The sequence below is a fragment of the Aegilops tauschii genome, chromosome 5, assembly GCF_002575655.3.
Source record: "Aegilops tauschii subsp. strangulata cultivar AL8/78 chromosome 5, Aet v6.0, whole genome shotgun sequence".
Lineage (NCBI taxonomy): Eukaryota > Viridiplantae > Streptophyta > Magnoliopsida > Poales > Poaceae > Aegilops > Aegilops tauschii.
Genome location: NC_053039.3, coordinates 380,038,947 through 380,065,947, shown reverse-complemented (window position 1 = coordinate 380,065,947; position 27,001 = coordinate 380,038,947). Strand labels below are relative to the sequence as shown.

At 47.6% G+C, this 27,001-nt stretch overlaps 1 protein-coding gene and 1 long non-coding RNA gene across 3 annotated transcripts; one reads left to right on the top strand and one right to left on the bottom strand.

Annotated features, from left to right (window-relative positions):
* Positions 1-7,538: 7,538 nt before the first annotated feature.
* On the top strand, positions 7,539-13,256 carry LOC109786301 (uncharacterized). 2 transcript variants are annotated; one of them, XM_020344880.4, is made up of 3 exons: positions 7,545-8,021; positions 11,950-12,138; positions 12,883-13,256. In XM_020344880.4, exons 1-3 carry the CDS (start codon positions 7,773-7,775, stop codon positions 12,958-12,960), a joined length of 516 nt encoding a protein of 171 aa, XP_020200469.1. In that variant the 5' UTR covers positions 7,545-7,772; the 3' UTR covers positions 12,961-13,256. The 2 variants fall into 2 exon arrangements, with proteins under 2 accessions (XP_020200470.1, XP_020200469.1); XM_020344881.4 differs by lacking the exons at positions 11,950-12,138; positions 12,883-13,256 and adding an exon at positions 11,110-11,907 and having other exon boundaries at positions 7,539-8,021.
* A 724-nt stretch (positions 13,257-13,980) lies between these two features.
* On the bottom strand, positions 13,981-17,384 carry LOC109786302 (uncharacterized). Its single transcript, XR_012184914.1, has 4 exons — positions 16,851-17,384; positions 16,615-16,764; positions 15,535-15,630; positions 13,981-14,235 (listed from the first exon to the last, which is right to left on the bottom strand). It is a non-coding gene; the product is annotated as an uncharacterized lncRNA (long non-coding RNA).
* Positions 17,385-27,001: the final 9,617 nt, after the last annotated feature.

Below are 27,001 nucleotides of genomic sequence, written 5' to 3'. Positions count from 1 at the left end.
TCGATAGAAGAAGAGTGTTCCCCAGTACCAGAGGCGTTTTCTCAGGACCCTGTCTTTTTGCCGTTTTCTTTGTAAACGTCACCGCTGTGTTTATTATCCCAGTATTTATTTTGTAACTTGTACGTGGTATCCAAAAATTTGTGCGACAGATCAAATTTTTGGTTTCAATTATGTGAGCGGTTTTTCAGCTGTTGATTCTGTCTAAACAAATTTTCTTTCGCGATAAATTTTTGTGACGAGATTTCTTCCCCCCGAGTTGCTGCAGCGCAGATATCTTCACGACATAGATTTTTATTCGCGCAGCATCATAACAGCAGACTCACAACCTCAACCACTCGACCTCGTGCACTAATTGCAAATCCTCGTACACATTTTGCGCCTAACTGATCACACCCGAGAACACCACAGTCTCAGTAAGAGAGATTTGTGAGTGATCATTCGGGCGCGAGTTGCCCCAGCACAGCAGTTAGCACTCGATGCCGCACCTAATCCACGTGATCGCCGCCGCCGCGAAGAGCTAACACTCGAGCGGCAGCATCACGACGATCATCCAGGATCATCGCGCACAGGAGCACGGAGAACCCCAGCAGCACCGCCAAACCTCCACACACCAGGATCACATACCAGTCCGGCATCGCCTCCGCCATTAGAGCCTCGTCTCGAGCTCCTGCTAACAGCAATGGAGGAAGGAGGAGTAGAAGCGAGGCCAGGTGTGAGGAAGAAGAGAGGAGCACCGCGATCATTTTATAGCTCGAGATCGGTGTACGGTGGGCGAGGTCCACCAGCGCCAATCGTCGCTCGATCGCCGGTGTTCGGAGGCGAGTCCGCGAGCAGTGCCGACAGTGCACTGGCCCGCGAGGTGAGTGCACGCTGCACCGGCAGCTAGCACGCCGTGCACTACCGCGGTACGGCCTAGATGCCCTACGCGCTAGGCGTCGCCGGTGAGGAAGCGCGGGAGAGCACGCGAGAGAGAAGAGAGAGCCAGAGGTAGAAGAAGAGGACGACAGTGGGCCCTGGGTCCACCTGTCAGCCAGAGAGAGCGCTGTGCTCTCGGGTGCGACCAGCGTGTTTTAGTAATTTAGAATTTATTCTAAATTACTGTATCCGCGTAGAAATATCTCGTTCCTCCCCGACCTTGTATTTTTCCACGCTACGCCAGTGTACCACACTGTGGTTTTACACCACTTATTGCCCTCGCACTGTAGCCACATTTTTTTGTGCACAGTAAAAGGATTTCTTTTGGTAAATGCAATGTTTGTTCAAAAAGGCTTTTAACAAATCTCGAGGACGAGATTTTTCTTAAGGGGGGTAGTGTTGTGACACCCCAAAATTTTTGACCTGGTTTTATTAATTAAAATTTTGCCAGGAAATAAAACTTTTCCATTTGTCTAGATTTACCCTTTTGATATTGTGGATTTTTACCTCAAGTGGAGACTTTCCAAAAGGATTATTGGACTTGAATGCTCTCTCCATAAAACAATTCTTTATCAGTGGATTTAATTGCAAGATTTGTTTTCTCAGAGCTTTATTCTTTTAAAATGATTTCTTTTGAATTTGGAGCCTGTTTTGCACTGCAACCCTTTGACAAATGCATTTAAAATTTCCACCAAAATTTGGGGATGTCATGTGATGTTTCCACATCACCTTTATGCAAAAATGTCTTTTGGTTATTGGGGATTTTGAGCTCCACATCAACTTTTCAAATCTGGTCCAGTAGTCATTTTTGCACTACAACCTATTTAAATGTTCCTTTAAAAATTCTTCCAAGTGTTTGGAGATGTCAGTAGATGCATATAATTCATCTTCATGCAAAAACCCAGTGTTGATCTTTGAAAAATTTGAGTGAGTCAACCTCTCTTTCATTCTGGTCCAGTTTGGTGATTTGTACTGCAACCCTATTTTATTTTGCTCTAGTGACCCTGAGCTTTTTCCTGCTTGAAGCCCTCCCTACCAAACCCTTAAGTCCAGGAGAGTGGACCCTTTGGAGGATTTTAAGTGCATGCAATGAGACCTTGTTCTTTCTGTCCAAAACTGAAGTTTTGCAAAACTTGCACTAGCAAGTTTCTGGTTCTGCCCATATGATCTTGCCATCATCACCTACATCTAGAGAGACCCTGATCTGGAGATTTTGGCCACTCCAAGAGTTGCCTAAATGCACTTGGCATTCTGTCGAACACTTGGTATGCACAGTCAGTTTTGGGCATGTTTCCTAGTTTACACTATGATCTTGTTCCACTGACCCAGCAACCTTGTCCACTAAACTCCCAGCTATCTCTATCCTAGTCCTGTTATTTGCCAGCCTCACCCTCGCGCTCTAGGCTGCCCTGGCATTTTGTCGAGCACGTCCCGTGCGTGCTCTGGGCGCGCCCAGAGCGCACGTTTTGCACGCGCGCGCACCGAGCCGCCGCGTCGCACTGCCGCCCCCGCCGCGTCCCGCACATGGCCCTGGCTCGCCTACAGAGCAGCGCACTAACCTCGCCCACTCTCCACGCCACCTCTGGCGCCCTGCAACGCCGCTGGCAGAGCTTTTGGCGGCACGCCGGCGTCGGCAGCGAGCTCCTACCATGGTCGGCGCCGCCCAAACCACACCAGCGCGCCAGCTGCCTCTGTGAACAGCTCGAGCTTATCCTGAAGCTCGTCGGCACGCGCCCGTCGCCGCCACGTCGCCCTGCAGCTATAGCATGGCTGTCGCCGGCGTTCTTATCCACGGCCGCCGCGGGATCAGCCTCGAACGCCTATAAAAGGAGGCCCCGAGCCCCTCCGAGCGCTCAAGCGGCCTCATGCCTTCCCCCTAGTTCTCCCCTAGCCGTGGATTGACTGGAAGAGGCCATCTTCCCCAACTCCGGCCGGTTCGTCCGCCGCTGCCCTCCGGTGCCATTCGTCGCAACCAGACACTTCCCCGCCAATGCAGCGCCACCAATCGCTTCCCCTTGTTCTTGCGGAGCTGCCCAGCGCCTCAGCCTCGATCGGAGACCACCGGAGCCCAAAACTCACTTCACTCCCGTAGCCCTCTCCGCCGCGGAGCTCGCCGCCGGCGACTCCTCCCACCACCGTCGACCCAACGACCACCGAGAGGACCGCCCCGGTCTGGCAGGTCCATCCCCGCCCTCGGATGCCCGTGGGGAGCTGCCGTTCATCGGTGGCGATCGCCGGAGTCTCGCTCCGTTCGGGCAGAGGAAGAGGAGGGAGGAGAGGACTAGTCAAACCTGACCAGTGGCCCCCTGGACCCACTGTCAGTGACCCGCGCGCCGTCCACTCTGGTTAAGTGAAGGCGCATAAGTCCCGAGTACGTCTTCTCTGTTTCGAAAACACATTCTCCCCCGAAACGTTTTCTTTTCTGGTTTTTATTAAAAACAGAGATTTGACCAAACTTTGACTGGCTATAACTTTTAAAATAAAACTCCAAATGAGTTGATTCTTTTTCCTACCTCTCTCAAATTGCATCTAGTTTATTTTAAGATTTATTTCAAAAATATTTGGGACAACTTTTTGTACTGTGTTTGAAATATTTGTTATTTGAATATTTTGCAAAATAGGAAAATGGAGAGAGAAGAAAGCTTTCAAAAAGTGCACCCTTTGCATACTCTTAAAGGCAAGCATTCTGAACTCTGGCATAATATTTTCGTGAGGTGTTTTGATACAGTTACAACACCACTTTGACTTGGAGCATGCGTTATTGCTATGCATCGATCAGTCACACGCATGAGTGCATATCGGAGATGTTTTGTTGTTAGTAATGGATATGCTGGTGTTAGTAATCATCCTCGTGAGCTTCTCATGCATACCGGAAGGAAGCCGGGAAAGTCGTGGTCTTGGGTAGACACGAGCTTGTCCCTAGTTCCTCGTTGAGACGAGTATGTCCGGTATGGCATGGTGAGGCTTGATGAGTGGTGAGTCTATCTGTTAATGGTAATATATTGGTTATGTCAATCATTCGGAGAACACTTGGACCACCTGAGTCGGTCGTAGGTCGAGTCTTGTTCAGTGACTTCCCCTACTTGTTTTGTACTACCACTTGCCCCTACCGCAGGTAGGGTATGGTTCAGTAAGTTGTCAACCCCTTACCAAAGCACACACCGTACAGAGAAACCATGGTGGAAGATACCGGGTGCATCCGGTAGGCATGCCACCTGGTCCGGGGGCATGGGTGTTTCCGGTTGGGACCAAGAGGGGGGCACCCCTTAGAGCGCGCGAATATAAATTTGATCCCATGCTACGTCGAGGTTGTAGCCTCCCCACTTAGAGTTTTGCTTGGCGGGTGTCGTGGGTGATTCCAGACACCGGTAAGTTAAGCTGGTGTGTGCAGGTCAGGCGTGTTTTCAATTAAAAGGCCGTAGGCGGAATTAGTCCCGATGGGCTAAATAAATCCGTTACTCGTGGGTAAATAGTACACCCTCTGCAGAGGATATATCCATTCGGATAGCCATGTTCTTGGGTAAGGACTTCAGTCTGAGATGGGTCCAGTGACGGTTTTCGGATGGAGAAACGGTTAAACTGGATCATAGTAACGGTATTCGGATGGAGAACGGCTAAACTAGAACACAGTGACGGTCTGCGGATGGAGAAACGGATATATCAGAACTTTGTTTATGACCTGTGACATATGAGGATTATGTTTATTATTACCATGGACTAACCATTTACATTATTTGAATTATTGAATATCCCTGGGACGGTTCTACCTCCTGGATATTCACTGTGATTATTCTTATATAAGCCCTTTATGTGGTGTCGCTCAGACGCCCGACTGCGGCATGTTTGATATTTATTTATCCTTTATAAGCCCTTTATGTGGTGTCGCTCAGACGCCCGACTGTGGCATTGTTAATTTACTTGCACCCTTTCGAGGAGTCATTTCAGACACTCGATCAGTGCATTTTTATTTCTACTCCCGTATTACATGTTCATATTTTACCTGCATGCGTGCATCACGGATTTTTGTTCATTTCGTGACAGACGTTATGACCATAAATATTTCAGAGCATGATTGTCTCTTATTATATTATACCCGTGTTCTTAATATTTGCGAGTACATTCAAACGTACTCACTGACTTGTCCCTGGCTATTGTCTTGGCCAGATTTCGCGCATGGAGATAAGCATCGCGGTGACAGCCCCGGAACCTACGTATTGACGATAGCAGCCTCGCGAAGATAGGAGTTATCCTGGTCAGCTGTTCTTGTGGAAAATGGAGTCCCATAGACGCAGATGAACCACAAACCGCTTCCGCCATCAACCACTAGAAACCAAGTGTTGTACTCCTAGGCCACAATGGTCTTGTACTACATTTTTTGTACTTTGCTTGGAATTCTTGTATCAAGTTGGTGCCTCATCAGCTAACAGTAATCCTGAGGCTGGTGAGCACAAATGCCGTTTTTCTGGAAAATTAATATCCCGAAAAGCCGGTCGTGACAGTACATAAAGTAGAGCTACGTAGTACCATGTCAGTTGGCTGAAGATGTGCGCTAGCGCGGCACTAGATAGCATCGCCACCATTGCCAATGGTGTGGGTACCAGATCCTTCTTGAATATTTTGGTGTGCTACTGGTTGTCAAATGTCCCACTTTTGCCCGAACGGTAACCCTTCTTCCATGCACGTGCACGACTACGGTCCGGATGAAGATGAAAAGGACATCCCCAAGCATGAGTGTGCACGACATGGTGATCTACATTGTGAAAATTAGGAGTGAGAAAAATGGATATACCAATTATCTTTTGTTTGAAGAAGCGAGAGTTTACTTGGTAGCCTTCGATGCCGTCAAGGTTATCTTGCTCAACGTCTGCAGGGTACCATTGCCCCTTATTGTGTTATGACAGGATTGCTCCGACGAGAACAAAGTAACTTATAATGTACGGGCAAATCATGCCAATACCGACGTACAGTGAGCGCATCGTGGCTTGATCTCTCCAGACCGAGACATCAAGTTCAACGGCGGAGCTATGTGTGTTGCTGGGGAGGGGGGCATTGCCCCCCCCCCCTAAACAAACCAGCCTGTGAAGGAATTTTTTTAGGGAGGGCTTAGATGAAAACTTTGTTAGCTTTTGGCCCCTCCAAACACTCTTATTTTATCTTTCGCCCTAATAGATTCCATCTCGCTCCGCCACTTGAAGTTCTTGGAAGGTTGTCTCAACCGACATGATTTGCTGCCCGGGATTCTCCATCTACTTGTTCGTGGTAGGATGAGTCGAGTGCCCCAGTAGAAGAAGGCTTGGTCGCAAACTCGCAGTGGTGGTATATACTATCTAAAAAGCTACTCGTAACAGCGGGCGTGCGGTCAGAGCATCTAAAACCAAAAGCCCCATGTCTATCTCAAACGCCCGGGTGGCCTGCCCAGCCACTACCCGGATGTAAAATTGTCACCCAACCGGCCGTCCCAAATAGAGCCCAAACGCTTGGACTGGCCGGTAATCCTCATACCCAGCTGGCTAAATACATGATTACCATTTTAAATACGTGAACATTTTTAAATACATGGTTAACCATTTTAATCACACAACAAACCTTTAAAAAAATATGATACACATAATTTTTAAAACTACCTTTAGATTATGTTGGACATTCGTCTAAAAGTTTCCTAATCTATTTGTTAGAAAATTTCAAGAAAATAAAAAGTTGAAGAGAAAATGGAAGAGAAAAAGAAAACAAAAGAAAGATAGGTCAATCCGGAACTCGAGCTCAGATGCACCCAGTGAATGGTAAAATCAAAATAATAGAAAACAAATTCAAAAAAAATCCTAATTATTTTGTGGTTCAAGATGCTCCCATGTGTGAACGCCTTGCAAATTTTTGTGAAGTTTGGACGTTCAAGGAGCTTGTGGCAAAAAAACAAAAAGCAAAATCTGGCGTGAATAGTGCAATTTTCAAAAGTTTACCCGACAGCCAAAATATGCATTTTTTTTGCCATGAGCTCCTCAAATGTCTAAACTTCATCAAAATTTTCAAGGAAATCACGCATTTGAGCATCTTGCTTGCAATTTTTTTAGCAATTTTACTGTTCATGCCCGGGCAGCATGGGAGCCAAATGCCGCATCCACAAAAGAATACTTTTTTAGATAATAAGAAAATAAAAGAGTACCTAGTTTACGTGCTTATACGCGTGCAGCAGTGTGTGATGGACGTACGTTATTTTGTTTACGAGGGGCGTCTGATAGACGTACTCTCTCCGGTCCTTTTTACTATGTGTATTAGATTTTGGTCAGGTCAAACATTTTAAAGTTTGGCCAAATTTATATTAGAAAATATCAACATGTATAATACCAAATATATGTACTATGAAACTACATTTCATAACAAATCTAACAATATTATTTTGGCATTGTGAATTGATACTTTTTTCTATGTGTTTGATTAAAGTATTTTTTTATGAACTTAGTCAAAGTAGACATACTTTACTTTGAACAGAATATATATATACAGACTAAAAAGGACATGAGGGAGTATGTTTTTCTAAAAAAAATACCGGAGGGAGTACGTATAGAGTGAGTGCATACGTGCTTATGGGCCTGGTCCATTTAGGGAGGCGCTTCAGGCGCACCCCTCGACCATTATAGGCCCATTCGTGCTGTGCCTGCTTGGTCTCTGTTCTCCCTCTTGAAGCGCCGGCGAAACACGACCGCCGCCGGGACCGGGGGGAATCAGGCGAGCGGCGCAGCGTCCGTCGACAGGTGGTCCTGGGAGCGCGCGGACGGCGAAGGACGCGCACCTCCCCTAAGACTGCTCCACTTCCCTGGCCCCGTCGTCCCGTCTAAGTCGCCGGCGGCGTGGACGCAGCGATGTTGCGGACGGTGCTGCGCCGGGGAGGGGCGGCCATGAGGCAGGCCGCGCTGGCCGAGGGATCTACGGGGAACCTTCTACGGCTGAGCGTGGCGGAGCGGGAGCGCTCTCGGCGGCGTCGGCGCGACCCGGGGCGCGACGAGTTCTTCGTGCCGACGCCGGAGTCGCTTAAATGGCTCGACTCCGTCACCCTGCCCATGATCCTCACCGCCGCCGCCGTAGCCCTCTTCACCAAGCTCCTCATGATGGTACCCTCCGCCCCCACTCCTCTGTTCGCTAGGGTTAATTGCAGATGCAGCTGCCGTGCATTTGACTGAACATGTTTATTTAGGATTGAACACATACCTAATCATGTGATCTGCGTACTGTATACATGTGAAGTGCTAAGGGCGATCATTGTGCGTTAGTGAATACTTTGGATTTGTAAGATGTGAGCTTCTAGAAATGTAACCTATTGTCAACAATGCATCAAATCCATTTAGAGAAGAGACTTTCCAAGAAACTCTTTATTGGATGAAATGATCATCTATCCATGGTAGAGTAGTGAATAGAGCATCTCTAAATGTTGTGTTATCCAGGTATAGCTTTTTTATTCGATATTGCAGTTTGACTTTTTGTGTCCCCTTTTAATGGCTTCATTCAAGAAATGTTTGAACGAATTTATCTTAGTTATTTCATGAACTAGTCACCTAGATTTCATATAAGATATACTACTAGGTAACTGCCCGTGCGTTGCTTTTTTTTCGAAAAGGAGGATGACCCCCGGCCTCTGCATCTGGGAGATGCATACGGCCATTTTATTGATTATTCTTGAGGACCTTACAAAGTATAACAGCAATATGCCTGAATCCGCCATCTTGGCAACATCTGCCGCTACTCCTATCCAAATGATGAAGGGGTGCAAGTTGGGCCACATAGCCATACGTCTCACCTAAGCCTAACATCTAAAGCCGGAGGCCGCGACCGAGCCATCTGCCGGGTCCGGGGCTCAAACCGGTCTAACGCACTCACATGTGTCGTCGCCGCCATCTTCCACTGGTCCATCTTTAGAGCAGATTGAGGTGACAACCTTGGCAGGTCCTCCGCCATCGACGCCACCACGACGCCAAACGACGACCTCCACCTACGCGAGCCTTGGCAGGTCCTACGCCATTGACGCCACCACGACGCCAGCCGACGACCTCCACCTACGCGACTCCATCTCCAAGCAACGGACATAAATCCATGCTAGGAAAGGGCCGCACCACTGCTATCGCCCACCACCAACAAGCGCCACCCAACCCCAAGGTTCCCAAAGCGACGCCTTCAAGAAGGGAACGGCGCCGTGAGCGCCGCTGCCGCCCAACAGAGTTAGGGCTTTCGCCTGGGAAACCTAGGGGGAGGTGAAGTGAGGAGATTAGTCCATACCGACGCCTCCAAGGAGGGAAACGGCGCCCTGAGGCGTCGCCGTCGGCGCGGCCGGTCATGGCCGGCCAGGGATTTCGCCCGAACTAGATCTCCGCCACCAGCAGCACCTCCTGTACAGAACCGGCGACCAAGAGGAAGCGCGGCCCGACCAGGCTGGCCCGCACGGGTGTAAAAAATATTTTGGTGGTTTCACATCAATAATGTAAGCTTGTACCTTTATAATCTACATGCACACATCAAGCTTCATTTTTAGAAAAGCAAGTCAATAGCACATCAGGCCAAAGATTATAATAGTTATACAAGATAGTTTGATTACTTGTGTATCTCTGATATCAAGCGTTTCTAGGTGCCTCAGCAGCCTCAAAAGCTGACCACATCTTCTTAGCGAAAGATACTTTACGTGAAAAAGCTTTATAATTTGATGGGGGTGGTGATCCTCTAGACCCTTTGTATCTTGCAAATCTAACACCCAAAGGAATCTCATATCATCAGAAATGAAGAATGATTTCCATTCTCCAAATACTGGCAATGATCGGATGCCATACCAGTTCCGGGCTGCACTTTTGAATGCATTCTTCTCTCTTAACCAGCTATTGCTTACAGCAAGGTGATGAACTTTGCCTGCCTGTGACGAACAAGATTTTCCTCTGTCGACTTTCAGATCGTGATTTCGCAAATGAGATCAAGAATTTGCAAAAATAACAATCCTCCCGGTGGCGCTAAGGCCTGTCCTTTTTTGATGGCTCGACCATGGTCCTGCTGATTAGCTCAGTGACGTGACTGTTCCCTAGTTCTTCTGTTGTCTTATCCCTCTGCAATCCATCTTCTCACCAAGCGTGCCCACTCAATGTCACGCCTTCAGGAAAAATGGAGAAATACAAAAAGCGAAGCTTGAGATGTAAACCCTTGTAGCTTGAGACAAGTACTGTTTTTATCATTGCAAGCTCTGGATTGACCTGAAGCGCATCACTCATATGTTTGTTCAGATTTCTCCACCCCATAGCTCTTGTTCGGTTTGGTTGCCAGGAAGCTACCTATTGTGGAGACCGCGAGAGGGAGGCCACCACACTTCTTCAGTATAAGATTTGCTAAGTTAGCCATGTCCTGGTTATTATAATAATTTCTTCTCTCCTTCAGATTCTTGAATACCTGTTTGTTCACATAATATAGAAACAGAGGTCAGGTACAGCATTTTCCCTTCCTAAAAGAGAAGGATCGTTCTGTATGTAGTAGCTCAATTACTGTATTAAATGGTACAGTGACCAAAAAATTGTATGGATTAATCTTTTTTGCATATAAAAATGATATTTCCAGTTTTACTTTGAAGCTTTCAACTACAACATTTTCTGAACTCAGTTTCCTAATTCAAGAACTTCTCCCTGCTCAGAGTTGTACTGGTGTTAAGCCATACTTTGCGCTGTATGCTTAATAGATGCATGCTTATGAAAGCTAAAAAATCTGTTGTGCTCTCCTTTTTCATGATGTGTTGGGAAAAAAACAAAAAATCTAGATAATAAAACAACTAACATAATTTAAGCATCAAGAGACCAAGCAATCACCTCAAGTGAGTGTGGAAATACACCGATTCCGACGCAAAATCCTGATACTTTGATTTACCTTTTCAGCAGGCTTGTGATTTTGGACATTCAGCAACCAAACCAGTAGATAGGTTGACAGAATAGAAGAAAGACCCAGTTTATTTTTCGGTTTTGTTTTATTGGTGCGTCCTCTGGCACTGAGCGAAAGTGTTTAGGTATGACATTGTAATGCCACAACAACGAGAGCTGAAGTTTGACTCTCTACTGTAATATTCCCAATCACAATGAGAACTAACCTGCAGTTTTGAGCAGTACAAGTCCTTACGGGTTGCTGCTACATGACTCTTCATCAATGACTGAGACAGCCGCCTAACATTGTTGTCATGCTCAGCTTTGTCGTGTAGCCTGCAGAAAAATCGGCTCCGGCGGGCGAGATGCAGGAGATAGGAAAAAAAAAAGGAGAGATCAAGAGAAAGCAATTAGAGAGATGCAGTTGTCTGACTACCTGGGCCGAGGAGGTCATTGGCGTGCACTGAACCGTCCTGAAGCGGCGTGCAGGTGCGGGACGACGGCGGCGGCGGCATGTATGTGATTGAAGTAGACGGCGTTGGGGTTGACATCATGATGTCCGGGAGGTTTCGTTGTCGCACCCATCCTGGCACAGAAGATCAGTCCGAGGCGACAAGGAGGCTCTGTGGCGGTGATGGCCGAGGTGGCGCGGCTAGGGCAGAGGGTGTCACCGGCCACGAGGAAAGGGAGCATGGGGGCTACGGCGGGGATCCAGTAGATTCTCCTCGGCACCCTGCCCCTGCTGGTGACGGGGATCTTATCAGCTGAGCGTGATTGGCGGCCCGAAACCCTACAGCTAGCGTTTGGGAGGTGAGATCGGTCCGTGTTAGGGAAGGAGGAGGCGCTCGGATGGGGAAGGGAAGGATTTTACTGATCAGAAAACCGAAAAGACCAGAAAAAACGGTGGAAGGGGAGGGGAAGCGAAACAGTCGGATGAAGCAAAACGGTTTTTTTACGGGAGTGGAAACCTTTTTTTAGGTAGTAGAGATACATCCTTGTCGTGTAATCATCAATCCTGATGTTTGCCAGATTGTCTACCTACTGCATATTGTATATGTCGATCAAATAGTTTAACTCGGCATTGTTTGCATGTATTCAGAAAATCTTCTGTCTGTTCTGAAATTGGCATGCTCTGAAGCTTAGTTGCATGTTTTTTGGGTAGGAACATGAAGCTACAGACCAAGAAAGGAGGGAACGCAAGATTAAGAATAGTCACCCTGAGCAAGGAACAGTAAGGATGCTTTCGCGTGAAGAGTGGGATGAAATCCAAGAAGTCAGGCCAAGGACCCCTTTTGAATCAAAGTTAGCTCGTCCACATGCCCGCTTAAGAACTGGGGAAAAAATGCGGCTGGTAAGTAGCAGACATAACTTCCTCACTATCATCTCATCGATGCATTTTTATATAATTCTGTGATTTTTTATGGTGTATTACATCTCTGTGGAGTTAGTTTATTGGATCCACTGTCTTGCTTCCGTGCTGAAAACAGATGTATTGCTGATGCATAGTAGATACTGATGTTCCATGTTTCAACAACTTGCTGCTATACATAACTAGCAAGGTCACCCGTGCATGATGGTGCTAGATTTGTTAGTTATTATTCACATGTTTGGTTTACCTCGTGTCCTCATTAGTTATTAGATTATATTCAGCGGGATTTGAGTGATTGTGGTAGACATTTACTCTAGAGTATAATAGAACTTGTAACCAAAGTACACCTTGAGGAAACAAGCTTGCAGTTTTCGGCATATATATTTTGTTTCATCAGTGTAGTAATTCTGAAGGCATTAGTTAGTCAGTCAAACATGCCTTCATCTTAAAAGCAAGGTTTATAATATTGTATCACTTTTCGATATTTTTGTGAGTGAGCGTGCGTCGAATCAATTTTGTCTGGTTCTCCCTTACCCGCATCTCTTTTCAAGTCTCCGTGTTGGTAGGGCAGGCAGCAAGTCATCTCTTTTCTAATGTGGTTATCTTACCTGCATCCTTATCTAACTCAGTGGAGTTACCGCCTGCATACGTTTTTAAGGTTTGACCTACCTTTCGCTGTAGAGCTTGATGCTTAAGACAACTTATCTTGACATCTCTGCCCTGCAGGAGGATGCCAAGGATTGGGCTGTTGATGTGCTGACGGATGCTTTCACTAGAGCGGAAGAGAGTGCTAAGCGGAAGTGATCAAGAAGAAATGTACACCAGCAAACGCATCCACTTCGAAGTTTTGTTTAGAGGAAACACTTTTGGGTTCTCTTGAATGCACGTTCCATGGTTTCTTTTGAAGTTCCTAACTCCTCGCAAATGCTAACGTATGCGATGAACTACGGTAGCCGTGTAGAATAAAGTCTCCTTGCTACAATAAATACTACGGTTCTTCTGGGTCTGTACAGAAGCTTCTCCCCGCCCGATTCGATGACCTGAAGTTCGTGTCGTTTGTTGGAATGCAAACTAGCGAATTCTTGTGTCTTTTTCTTAAACTTTGCAGAGTAGTGAATTCTAATTGAGAGCTGTAGTTTCAACACCTCTTGTGTTTAGATCTTACTAGGTGACCCGGTTGCGCCAATGGCGCAAAAAGCTACTCCCTCCGTTCGGAATTATTTGTCGCAGAAATGGATGTATCTAGATGTATTTTAGTTCTAGATACATTCATTTCCGAGACAAGTAATTCCGAAGGGAGGGAGTAGTTAGAAGCAATGTTAGTAGTGAGTAGGTAGGAGATGTAGATAGAAAGATAATGCAATGTGGATTGTATTACAGATAGTAGAGTGACTTAAATTGGTTTACATATAGTAGAATGGCTTAGATCGGTTAACAGAAATACAGTTTTGTTTAGGCAGCCTCACAGCTTATTTAGGCATCTTCTTAGTCAAAACAGCACTCCTGCCCCTAGTGCCATCAAACCATATAATTCTTTGCCACCAACTCCCGATCCCATTGCCAATTTTATTGAACACATGGAAATTCCAAAAGCACACTGTGACAAATTTACTGGTCATCAACAAACAGTCAAGCACATAATTATTAATTGATAATTATCAATAATATCTAACGATCACCTAGGATTTTGGCTCTTCTCAAGAACAAATAATTTTTTTACTTTGGTACTAAAGTGACCTAATTCAAATTCATTTCAGATGAGAAAAACTACAGTGGAAGCAACAATCGTATAGAGAAATAACATCAAGAAATGATGCTACTGAATTAGGATAGAAAAGATAAAAATATTCATAAAAATGCGATATCAGATATATTTTATGTGCCCTGCACAAGGTATGTACTAATAATTAATTAAAGCATGGTATTTCTCAATCTCATGTCAGGTGCCAAATATTAATCCTACAATGTGAAGCTGCAAAGCTAAGACGCAACATATTCCTGAATGCATGTCTTGTTGTTGGAAGAAATCTATATCCTGATTGCTCACATTCACACATCCATCATCAAATCCTGTAGAGCCTACCGAGTACATATTAAGATGCAGTTAGAAGCAAACTAATAAAAGTACATCCAGACAGGAAATTGATGATATACCTTGTAACAAAAGCAGAACAAAAGTACAGCCAATTCCAAGTCAAATGTAAACATACTGTATGAACCAGAGAGAATAGATCTCAATGGTTAAATAAGCAATGGATGCAAAATATGTGCTCCGGGGCTGAACTTATTTAGAAACTTAATAACCAAACTATATGTGTGACCTAGTAATCTCTCCCATATACTTCCAGATATACTGAAAAGGAAAGACTGAATCTCATATCTTCTTACTATAAACCTCTAAAGCATAGGAAGGAGACATAAGAATATATGACGCACCGAAGGAATTTGACGAGCTTGCTTACGCTTTAAATCTTTCAACAACTTTGAAGACCACATACATACACATGGATATAATCATCACATATACAATCAGAACAAGACCATATCTATAGCAATAAAATGGCAACTAACACGAGGTTGTGCTACGTATAAATAAAGCGGAGTATTAAAGTTCCAACCATTAGCTAGTTGCATAATCTATAAGAATTTGGAGTACATACGACCATTCAAAGAGATAGGGTAACTCTGTAATAACAACATGCCAGCGAAAGCTGAACCCAAGAACAATCCCTGAAAAGTAAAATTATTGTGCATCTCTACTTTTCTTTGATTCTTTTACGTCTCCTTCCAGATTTTACTATGATTGAGGTGTGTGTAAATTTGATCAGTCATACAGAACCAAAGCAATGTAGGTGCTCTTAATACTCAAATAAGAATAGACTGGAGAGGTAAGGATGAGCTCCTGGTATTCACTTTAGGTATTATTAAGAAATAAGCTATATTGAGAATATGTAATGAATATAAAGATGGTGAGGGCTTCAAGAAACATAATAAACATCAGAACGGGAAGGTGCCATTTTCATTGACATGCCGAAAGAAATGTTGTGAGCAATTCCAAAATGCTAAATCGGACAGACAGGTATCACCTACTTGCTAATGACATCTACTTTTGAGCTCTGATGTAAGCATGGCAAAACAGCCCATAGTCAAGACTGGAACCGATGTATTTTAAAGAAATTCAGTACGGGGGTGAATAACAAATACGTAATGACAAGAACTATTGAACTCGAGCTTCGCTAGCATACAAAGAAACTAACAGCAAAAAACATCCACCATGCAACCAGTGGAATACTAAACAACATACAAAATTAGTAAGTAGTAGCATCTCACATTCCTTAGCAAAGATAAATGGATGGCAGAGATGATGGCACAAATTACTTTATACGTCGAGCAGCCCTATCCTGGAAAGATGAATCTGCCTTCGACGGCAAGGATGTCATAGACGGACATGCAAAGCCTGAGATTCGCAACCACCTGCAGTGCAAGTCCAAACAAACTGAGAAATACAATTAAGAACCATCAAGTGGAACTTAATTTCGGTACTGTGATGGTTGCTCCTTTTGGAAGATCAAATGGAAATATCAGACTAAAGCAGACATCAAAGCCTAAAGCATCTGGGAGCTCCTTCAGGAAAGTACTTAACTGGCAAAAAAATCACCAGCAAAAACGATGGGAGATTGTTGCTCAAGGGAGATACACCGTCAGCAAGAACCGTAGCATTAACTGGCAAAAAGGCTGTTGCTACAGTTCGTGGTGCAAAATCTCTTGGCCACCCAAACCCACCACAGCTATGGAAGGTACACTAACAATCGACGGTGATATACAACGTGCGGGCCGGATGACTTTCAAACCGCGATGGCACTCGCTATGCGGGTAACATAGCGGGATTTATATGTTCGATAAGGTTTTTTTCCGAACCATGACTGGGGGAGAATGATGGTTACGATATTTTTCCTAGAGTGACACCTGTTTGTGTCTGGAGAGAAAATTGCGCAAGAAACATGCTTTCTATTCAAAATTTGCAAGATTTGTCCAAGGAACAAAAAAAGAAGATAAGCAATCACAAATCTGAGGTGTTAGCATCATACTAAAAGTCAAAGAAGGAATATGAACATCATACTATAAACTTAATACTACTGTGGTACATCATTGTCTCAGCGTTTCGCAGCTATATATCTATACATGGATAGGTGCCACATCATAAACTACTTAAACTGTCCTTAGAAGGTGTTTATTATGGGTAAAAATTAACAGAGGCAGTCAAATCTCGATCTCGATATGCGCTTCAACAAACAACGACCACGCGGACACATGCCCACTGTTATCCTATTGCAGTTCGCTACATTCGTAGAATAGCCCAAGCCAATCAGTTACATGTGCATCACATCTTTGTTCATGTGAACCTCTGGTAATTGAATCTAAATAAATAAATAAATAGAGAAGATCACAAAAGTTTACCAGTGATGAAAACAGGTCTGACTTTTACCATTTGCCTCCAAACCAGGACAAACAGCCTTATCTAGATCATCAAAATTATGAAATGGAGGCAGAAATGACGCAATGCCATCGCCTCGGTCACTGCGCCCACAGCCATGCTGCTCCTCAGCTCTGCCACACAAAGAAACACGGTACTACTATTAAACACTGAAACCCACCCAATTAGAACACAGCAACATCAGTTTCTAGCTACCCACTTGTCCTGACAAGGAGCCGATGCGTCCCCGCGGCCGTCCACGAACTTGATGGGCACGCGCTTGATAACGAGATCGGAGCCGGCGGGGATGAGTAGCGCGTCGTCGTCGAGAATTGAGGGGGCAGCAGAAAATGGGTCAAATCGAAAGAGCTGGGGCAGCCTGGCAAAGGAATAGACCCCGCATGGGAGGATGGGGGGAGCGCACTGTGGTTAGAGGCCGCGTCGGAGATGAGGAGGTCACCTTGCATCGGTCGAGCCACCGCCGGGACGCCCGGATCTCCTCTTCCTCCTCCAGATCCCACATCTCTCCTCTTCCTCCAAATCCCGCATCTCTCCTCTTCCTCCAGATCCGGGGCTGACGGCGCGCGGGAGGAGAGAGACGGCTGGGGCAAGCAGAGAGAAGGGGCTGGCGGTGCGGGTGAGGAGACGAGAGAGAGGGAGGAGAGGAGGCGGACGAGGCGCGGGGAGAGGAGAGGAGCCGGCAACGGCAAGAGGGGACAAGGGTCAAAGGGGAGATGCCCGGTCGCTTCTCTTTTTCTCTGGCTGCCCGCTCACTTCTCCTTTTTCTTTCGCTTCCCTGCTGCCCGCTCACTCTAGCTTCGCTGCTGCCCGGCTGCCGGCTCGCGCTCGCTGTGCACTATTCATAGCCGACGTGGAGGCATTGGTTGCGTCGAGCACCCCTTTCATCCTTTGTAAGTTCAATTAGGCATGCATGCTTCCGCTGGGAGGTCCTGCCACTGCAATTTGATTGATGCCCAGCTTTGAGTAGTACAGTACTCCAATGGGAGTACTGACTAAATCATTTGTAATTTACAGTGTGCCACATGCCTACCTGACGGCTGATGGGATCTGCTCTCATGCATTTTCTTACGGTGTGATGGGGACTGGGGAGCGGTACATTACATCCATAATCCATTGCAATAGAAGAAACTTTGGCAGAACCAAATTCAGCATGAATTTTAACCGCATGTAAATAGCCAATACAGCCACTTTGCGCAGCCAGCTGTTCTGTTTCAGCAGTGTTCGGGCTGCCATCGATCTGTGACTGAATCTCGCACGCCAACCCGGCCATATTCACGCGACGATCCGGCGCCTTGTCCAGGTTTAGCCGATTGGAGATCCCAAAGGGTGATCCCAGTCGGCTAAACCTGGGTAAGCATTACTTTGAGATAGCTCGCCACATGTGCCATGTTGTTCCCGACTGGTGGTCAGTTGCGTCGCCAGTCCGAAGAAGCCAGACAGAGTGGCCGCCACATCCGTCCATGGCCCGTTACATTTCCCATTTGTCCTCCTCATCGTATCGCTGCGCGGACAAGCCAACAATAATAAGCCTCGCTTTCTCTCGAGATTACTACCACTACCTTTCGCTGTCTAGGCTAGACTAGATGTGTTTGGGTTTATTTACCCGCTCGCTCGACGTGGGCAAGCACGACTCTGCAACAAAAATGGACGGATTGGGCTCTTTTGTCTTGTGCGCGCACGGGAAAGAAAATTCCAGGCACGAGATTTTACCGGTTTACAGTGCGGCGCATCTCGCTGTCTGGACTGCAAGCAGAGTGGATCGATCGATTGATTGATTGATTGTGGCAGCAAGTGAGCGAAAATGCGAGGTTTCTACCCCGTTCCTTTCCACCACATTAAGCAAGCCACATGCACAGCATTGTTATCATGCCAACGACAACCAATTGGTATGGAACGTCTGGGTCTGTCTAGATCGTCAAAGCGACGAACATTTTCTTACACTGCACTCAACGCCTAGAATGGCAGATCCAAGGTACCCCGGCGGCTAAGTGCTGATAGCATATGTAAATAAACAAGTCGCTAGTCTGCCGCGCTTGACAAATTCACGTAACTCCGGCCGCGGTTGTCTAGTAGTGCCGGTTTCTTTCCCCGAGCCTCGCTGTCGATGCGATGCAGAGATCGCTTGACTCCGGCCGCGCCGGGTGGGTCCACGGCGGCTACGTACTGGATCGTCCGCTCAATTATTTGCCCGCGACCGCGTCCGGCCATGCACGGCGGCGCATACGCCACGCCAGGGGGAGGGAGAGCCGTTTTTCTCTCCTCTACGTGGAAAGAGGTGGCTGATACACATGCATCCTGGAGACGGACGGAGCTAAGCTCGTGTAGAATAGCATATACAACTACTCTTTCCGTTCTGAATTATTTGTCGCAGAAATGGATAGAAATTAATGTATCTAGAACTAAAAACACGTCTACATATATTCTGTGTTGTCATAGGTAATTTCGGACCGAGTGAGCAGTATATGGCACCGATCGACTACTCGCTGGCCGACACGGATGGATTGGTTGCCGTGCACATTCTATCGCCACACCACTGGGCTCCTTGCGATCTGTCTGGCTCGACCAAGAATCCTAGCTAGCTGTCGATCGACAAGGCACGTATTTATCTTACCGCTGGCGCTACTACGAGACATGGACGTATGTAAAAGAGGTGTTCGTGGGCCGGTGCAGAGTAGTATTTTTCCTATCATATGTGCATGCACACGCTATCATATATATGTGCGGGAACAGTTACGTGTAGCAGAATCCGTCCCTACCATATGTGCATACGTGCATCGTCGCTTGGTCCGTCAATCCATCCATCGCCTGTTTGCATTTACTCGCTGGACGTGGACGCTGGAACTTACCGAGCAGGAGATGAGGAGGCTGATATGGGGTACAGTAGGTACTAGTACCTCCATTCTGGTTTATTGGTTCTTTTTATATTTTATGTCAAATTTTGATTTTAAATTTAACTAACAAGATGTTAATGCATGTTATCAAAAACAATATCATTGAAAACTAGAGTATGTTCAAAGACAATCCAACGATATAAGTTTTTGATGGCATGCGTTACTATTTTGTTAGTAATTTTATGGTCAAAATTTGGCTCAAAATATGAAAGGGACCTATAAACCAGAGACATAGGTAGTATAAGGGTCTGATTTGGCTATTGTGCGGGCACGCTGGATTATTATCATTTCTTTGATCGATCGTCCAATTAAGCAGCAAACAGGAGATCTTGACACTTGCTACCACCTTTCTTATAGCGCCACGAGATTTTGCAGGCACAGTGTAGACATCCGTGTCCCTGAAGCAGCGAGCGTCCCTCGATTGATTATCATTATCATACAATAACTATCTGACGACGACTACCTGTTGGCTAATCTCGGGTGATTGTCAAGGCACCAAACAAACAATTTGATACTGCATGCTCAGCCAAGTGCCCGGCCCACGATGCAAAACCCCGGACCCTGAGGCCTGACCCTGACAATGTAGTGTAGTACAGTGTACTATACTGTAGAGTAGTACAGTATACTACTCTACAGGGAGTAGTAGAGTACTAGCCGGCATTATTTTTTGTGCCGTACTGTACTAATCTGGCCCAGGAATTCAGTGACGATCTGTGTGGACTTGCACGACGCCACGACGTCGACTCCAACAAATGGAGCAGGAGACCAGGACACTGATTTTATGTTGCGGGTGAAATCATTGTAGCATTACTTCAACTCATAAAATCTCTACAATCAGCCAGAACTAGGTCTAATGAATCTGCTGGGCTACAACCAACCCAAGTCATAGTTCTCCCCTCTGTTTAAGCAACAACCTTGCTACATCTCAGTCGACTGAGACTTGCTTAAGTCTCAGTCGATGTTATATTCGTGAGATCTTACATCACAATCCGTAGCTTCAGCTTTTTCTTTTCTCTTTCTTATATGTTATGCACTTGACTGGGACTTGGTTAATTCTTAGTCGACTGAGACCTAGTCTCACTTTTCTAGCAAACTTAGCTAAGTTTTTTTTTTTTGAAAAGCTAAGCTGTTGCGAACTTTATTTTCAGTACGAATAACACACATGTCAACGGATTACAAGGGGAGATAAAAAATAACCCACACTAAAAGTGTGGGTTGCAATGGGAGATAAAGAATAACATACACATCTAACGTAATAAGCAAGCTCAAGACCCTTCACATGTCCATGCCATCTATTTAGATCGACGGGGTGCCCATGCCTACATACGGGTCGTCGTACAGATCATTGATCATAGAGGTCAAGACGTTGTACTTGCACCCATGCCTTTTGGCAACGCCTCCTTTTTTCGCACTGACCTCGGGTGAAAGGTCCTATGATCAACGAAGATTAACTTATTTTCGTTTTCTTAAAGGAAGCTTTAATTTTCATTTTTCCTCTTCGAACCTTGTATATGATGTGATGGTCCTGGTGATACGCGGGCACACACCGAGGTGTAAAAAATGCATATGAGCAAAAACTGCTCCATTATCGTGCTTGTTTTTTTCTTACAAAATCCTAATAATGACCTTGGACTCTGAAAGTACTCTTTAAGATTCTCATTCCGCTCTTTCCAAATTTATTCACTCTAGCCCTCATACACTAAAAGAGAAATCTATGAAAATGCAGCCGTGGGCACACCGAGATGTAAAAAGATGTATATGAGTTGCTCCATTAACGCGCTTGCTTTTTCTCTTGGAGAATCCGAATAATGACTTTGGACTTCTAAAGGATTAATTTGTGTTTGGGTTTTCACTGGATTTTGGTACTTAATTCATGCGCATCAAGCTCCTTTATCTTTGGAATTTTGAAGTGCGCCTCGCTTTCCCTTGGTTGGTCGTGCATGCTTGCTTTTCCTCTGGCTAGGCTCAAGCTCCCTCGTTTGGCCATGCATGTATGCGGTAGGCACCCATGCTCTTTTTTCTTTGGTATTTAAATGCGCCTCTTTTATTTGGTTGGTAGTGCATGCCTGCATGTTTGCTTTTTTTCTTCGAAGAATGTTAAGGCCTATTATCAAAATTCACTGGAAGTACAAACCACAGCCGACCCGACCTTAGCTCCGGCACCACCCTTGCCCCGCCGCTGTATTGAGCCCCCAGTGTTGCCAGCACTGTCACAACACTCCTCCCCTCCATTCTCGCCGGCCCGGACGCCGCCGCAGCACGCTCCGACTACTCTCGGACTGCACTTGCCCTTCATCTGTTCGACACGTTGTCCGACTAGCTTTTTGTGATTGTTTTGTAGGCAAAACGATGAATTCAGACGCTTCATCGATGAGGAGGACCGAGAGAGCTGGATGAATTGATTCAAAAGAAGTTCTTCGATTCGTCGGACTCGTACGAAGAAGTCGAGATGATGACGATGATGAGCATCCACCATCCAACAAGAAATGAACCGGGAGATTGAACACATTCTCAGCTTCAAGGGCTGGATTACTGAATCGTCGCCCGCACCCACCCGGCCACGTACGGCGGCACATGTACGTCACGGAAGCACGCTCGTCCGTCGCTACACCACGGCCGGACACGGATGGACGGGCAGAGGACGTACCCAGTACGCTTGCTTCTTCGTTGGCTGTAGGCTGTAGCAACTGCGTGCCACACACGTTCTTCGCTACGTACGTACTCCGGTTAGTTTAGTGAGACATCCATGCGTATTTGCCCGGAGCCCCGATTGGGTGGTCTTCATCTCCCTCGGTTGCGTCGCCAACTTAGCCCGAGAAGAGAGGCCAGACAGCCGATCGATGTCTACCCATCAGTTACATAATTTGTGTCTATCCTATCCTTGTGCTCGTTGCGTATGCACTCGATCTCTCTGGGCTGTGTGCTCGACGTAGAGGGGCACGGCGCCACAACGACGAGAAGCAATTTATTTTGCTCGCGTGATCATATACCCTACCAGCAACAATTACTAGTACTCCATACTAGTACAGTGTCAAAAATCGTCTTACATTGTATTATACAAAATACGATCACTGCTCCACCTGCTAGCTGGCTAGAGTCGGCGATCGACAAATAATTTCATATAGTAAATGTCTCTGCCTAGACTAGATCGAAGTCGGAATCCTGACACGGTCACGTACTATTTACCCACATTGTGTAATGCAATTTTGTCCAGGAACCCACCAATCATGCATGCACCCGTATCTCCAGGAAATGGACCGGCGGGGTCCCCGAGGGCGACTAGTTGATCACTCGATCATCAATGCCCTCCCCGGCCGCTCTCATGTTTACGTAGTACGTCAGGGGACCGACCGACGGTTTTTCTCCGTGGACTCAGTGAGGCTGCCGATTATTGATCGGTAATGCATGTACGTACGTATCATGTATGTGCGGCGTGACACTGCGTCTGCATGCCTGTGCTGCACTGTTCAAGGACGATAGCGGTCGAGGCTTATCCATCCATCCTCCTCACATCACACCGGACGTCAGATCGAGCACCGGAGGAGTCCTGGCACGTAACGCAGGCGAGAGACCCAGGGACAGGGCCGTGGAATCATAGTCGTGCACTGCCCAAGGAGACCGGCACCACGTGCGCGTACGCAGGAGCACGCTTTATATTTTTTTTTATCTTTTTTAGTCCAACGACATCTCCAAGGCGGCCCCCAAATCTCCCGCTGCGTCCGGACCGCGCTGTTCGACCATGAAAATCATCCAACGCCGATCTGTATTGCTCCGGCGCAGTCCGGACACGATTTACCCCTGCAAACCGGAGACAGACGTGGGTAGGTTTGCAGGAGTCCGGATCGATCCTACGCACACTTCAGACCATCCTGGCCCGCCAAAAACCAGTCACCTGCCCCTCCCGCGCTTTTCTTCCGATACACGCGCCGCTTACCACGCCGCATTCATGCCGGCCGAGAGCATGCGGAGGCCGGCATGGATGTTGCGATGTGACCAGGGAGGGATGGAGGGCGACGCAAACCGACACGACCTCTCGGCAGCCGCTGCTTCAGGGGGTGTTTGTTTACAGGGACTTATTGGTGTAGGGACTTAAAAAAGTCTCTTTTAGTCCAATCTAAACCAAATAGAAGGGACTTATAGGGACTTAAAGTGGGCATTCGAGACTTATGAAAGAAGACCCTCAGGGAGAGTCTTTTTGGGACTTTTAGTTGTAACATGGTCTTTTAATCCATGTTTAGCCCCAGGAACCAAACAGGTAGAGACTTTTTAGGGACTAGCAACTTTTTAGTTGGGACTAAAAAAAGTCCTAGGACTGATGAACCAAACAGGGCCTCAATGCGGATGCAGGTTCCCGAGGAACCAACTTCGGCCGCTGCACCGCACTGAAGCGGCTGAACGGCCCTTCACGCGGGCCTCGCCACGGCTATTTAAACCGTGCGCCGGAGATGCACCACCCCCTCCCCGAGCACCGCCCCCCTCCCCTCCCCTGTCTCCGTGCCCGAGCCCCCCTCCCTCTCCGGCCCAAACTCCGGCGATGCCGTAGTCGTGGTGCTCCGCACCGGCAGGCGGAGTAGGTGGAAGCTCCACCTCCGACGGTTCTTGGCGCTGCTGCAGACGCTCTCCGGGCCCGTCAACGTCGACGACGGCCGGTTCCTCCGTCAACGAGGGGATCGTCATCTGCTGCAGTGACGAGGAGGACCAGGCGCCGCCGCCGCAGCCGCCCCAACTCCTCAAGGAGGCCGCTCTGACGGACAAAGATTTCGCCCGTCAGATCGAGATAATGACGAGTGGCCGCTCCGTTATATGGGGCCGTCACTGCCATTGCCAGTGCGCATGAAGGAGGAGCCGCGGTCCCCGCCGCGCCACCACGTCAAACCCGAGCCGACATCCATGCTCCTGCCGGTGAAGGAGGAGCCGGCCTCGCCCCCGCACCACCGCGGCGTCCAGATAGGACACTGCGTGAATGAGGAGCATGCGCCCCCGCAACGCAGCCGATAGGGCCGCATCGACGCGCCTTTGTCACCGCTGTGCTGCCACTGCCTCGAGGAGTTGCCAACCGCGATCAAGAAAGCGCGTGCCCGCCACCTCCACTACCTCGGCGATCCCTCGGGCTCGAGGGCCGTCGTATCTGAGGCGGAGCACGTGGCTCGGCAGCAGGAGCGGACGGCGCAATGCCAGTCGTCGCTCTGCATTCGCCAAGAGCGGCGTGGTGCCGGATTGAGTCCGCAACGACCCAGACCTCGCTGCCGCGTGGGTGCTTGACCACTCCGTGACCACCGCGGAGACGACCGCCAGGCGTCGCCGCTTAGCGACTGCTCCGCCAACGCCGGTCGCGGCAAGGCTGCCGCTGGGGCTCCGAAGGCCAAGTCGATGGTGGCCGCAGTGGCACTCCGCACGGTGCAGCAGGAGGCGGAGCGGCTCCTCTGCGAGCGGCAAGCAGCCACGGATAAGGCTGCCGCGGCCCTCCGGCGTTGTACCGTCGCTGGAGGGACCACGATGACGACGACGACGAAGATCGGATGGAGAATATGAAACCAAAAAATGGCAATAATTACTCCTATTTGGCCCGTTTGAAAAACTGGGAAGAGCCAACCTGTCTTTTTTTTGGAATCAATATGTTGATTTTCCATGTCATTAATTCCGTAATACCATTATGCAAATCCTATTTAATGTGTCAGCCAATGAAAATAGCAGTATGTAAAATAAAATAAAAACAAATGATCGGGGGAACGAGGAGCTTCTTCTAAGCACGGTGACTTATATATGTGAAACACTAATTTTTTGTTGGATGCCCTATGCACCCGGACGAAGGGAGTACATCAAACCCCACATACAACATGCATTAGTATAATGATGCATATATTCCTAAATAGTAGTAATAGCAAAAGTTGGAACCCTGACACTGTGCCCCGCATTTTCTGAGGTAGTGACAGAAAGTATACGGGATTATTAGTGTATAGCAGTGGCGGATGCGATCTGGTCCAGAAATATAGCGGGTGTTTGGTTCCAGGAATTTTTTTGTGTTGGGACTAGAAGAAATTCCTAGCAAACTAAACAGGGTGAGACTTTTTTGGAACTTTTTACTAAAAGTCTTTAGAAGCACCTCCTTAAGAGTCTTTTTCAAAAAGTCCTAAGAATTAGAAAAAGTTCTAGGAGCAGAGAATCAAACACCACCATAATCCATCTATGATCGCTAGTCCGCAGTTATTAAGTGTAAGTAGACGCTATCCGTCGGTGCACTGTCCGTCGTCTTGACTCCGACCGGCCCGGCCGGGTCCCAAGTGCCTGACGGGTTTCCTCCCGTGGAGAGAGAGAGGGGGGCAGCCGAGAGAGACATACGGCGATCGTTACGCTAAGCGACGCTTCCGGCCTTGAAGCAGGAGCTAAGCGCTTGGCAGTTAGCTACTTCTCTCATGTACTCCTGTGTAGTTGCTGCCAGCCCATCCGAATTTGAGTCGCGGTGCTCATGGAGTTAAAGAAAAGCCAACGAGGATTAGCCTTTGGGTTAGCCTTTTTTTACACTGCATGCTGCATATATCCGGTCTGTAGTATCCATCCTCACACCGGACGCACGTCCTCAGAGCGCCGGAGGAGTCCTGCTCCTGACACGTACGTAGGTGAGAGACGGACGGATGGACGTTCTCGATCGTGTCCGATGCACGAATTTTGCGTGGGCATCTATCTATCTATTGGTACATGAATAACATGCGTATAGGTTGACTTGGCCCCAGCCAATCGAACCAACACAGCGGAAAAGTAGGATCGCATAGGCGATCAGGGAGGCGACGAGGGTTCCCTTGCGCGTCACCGGTGACGCCGCCGGTTCCCTCTCTCTCCGTCGGCCGCTCCGGCGGTGGGAGGAAGGAGGAATCTTGGGTCTGTTCGCTAGGTGGGTGTGTGGTAGGGTTAGGGTTGAGGGAGACGCTGCCGAGGCCGTTGCGGTGGTGTCGCGTCGGAATAAGTTTCTCCGGGCTCCGTTCGCGGTCAGGCGAGGCTTTTGCCTTCGTCTAGGAGCCAGCGGAGTTGGGGATCCCCGGGTCTCGTCGAGGTCGCGGGCTTTGGTGGCTGGAGGTCCATCGGCACTGGCCGTTTGGGTCCTCAGATGGACGATGGATGCAGGGAGACGAAGACCCTTCTTCTTCCTTGTTGGTATGATTTGCTGCTGCTGTTCTTCTCCTTCCTCTGCGCTGATGCTGGTGGGAGATCCTGCTTTGTCCGGGCGGATGGCCCGACCGCGGTGCTGGACCGGTCGGATGACTCGAGTTCTCTTCCTTCCGGAAGGGACACTTTTCGCGGTACTCAAAGCCAAAGATGGCGACGACTGTTGCAGGTGTGTTGGATTGATGTCCATGCCCTCTCAGCGCTGGTGTCAAGAAAGGAGGAAGCAGCGTGGCGGCAATTGTACCGTGGTCGAAGATGATGACCTGCTTGCGACTGGTTGCAGATCCTTCTGCTGCAG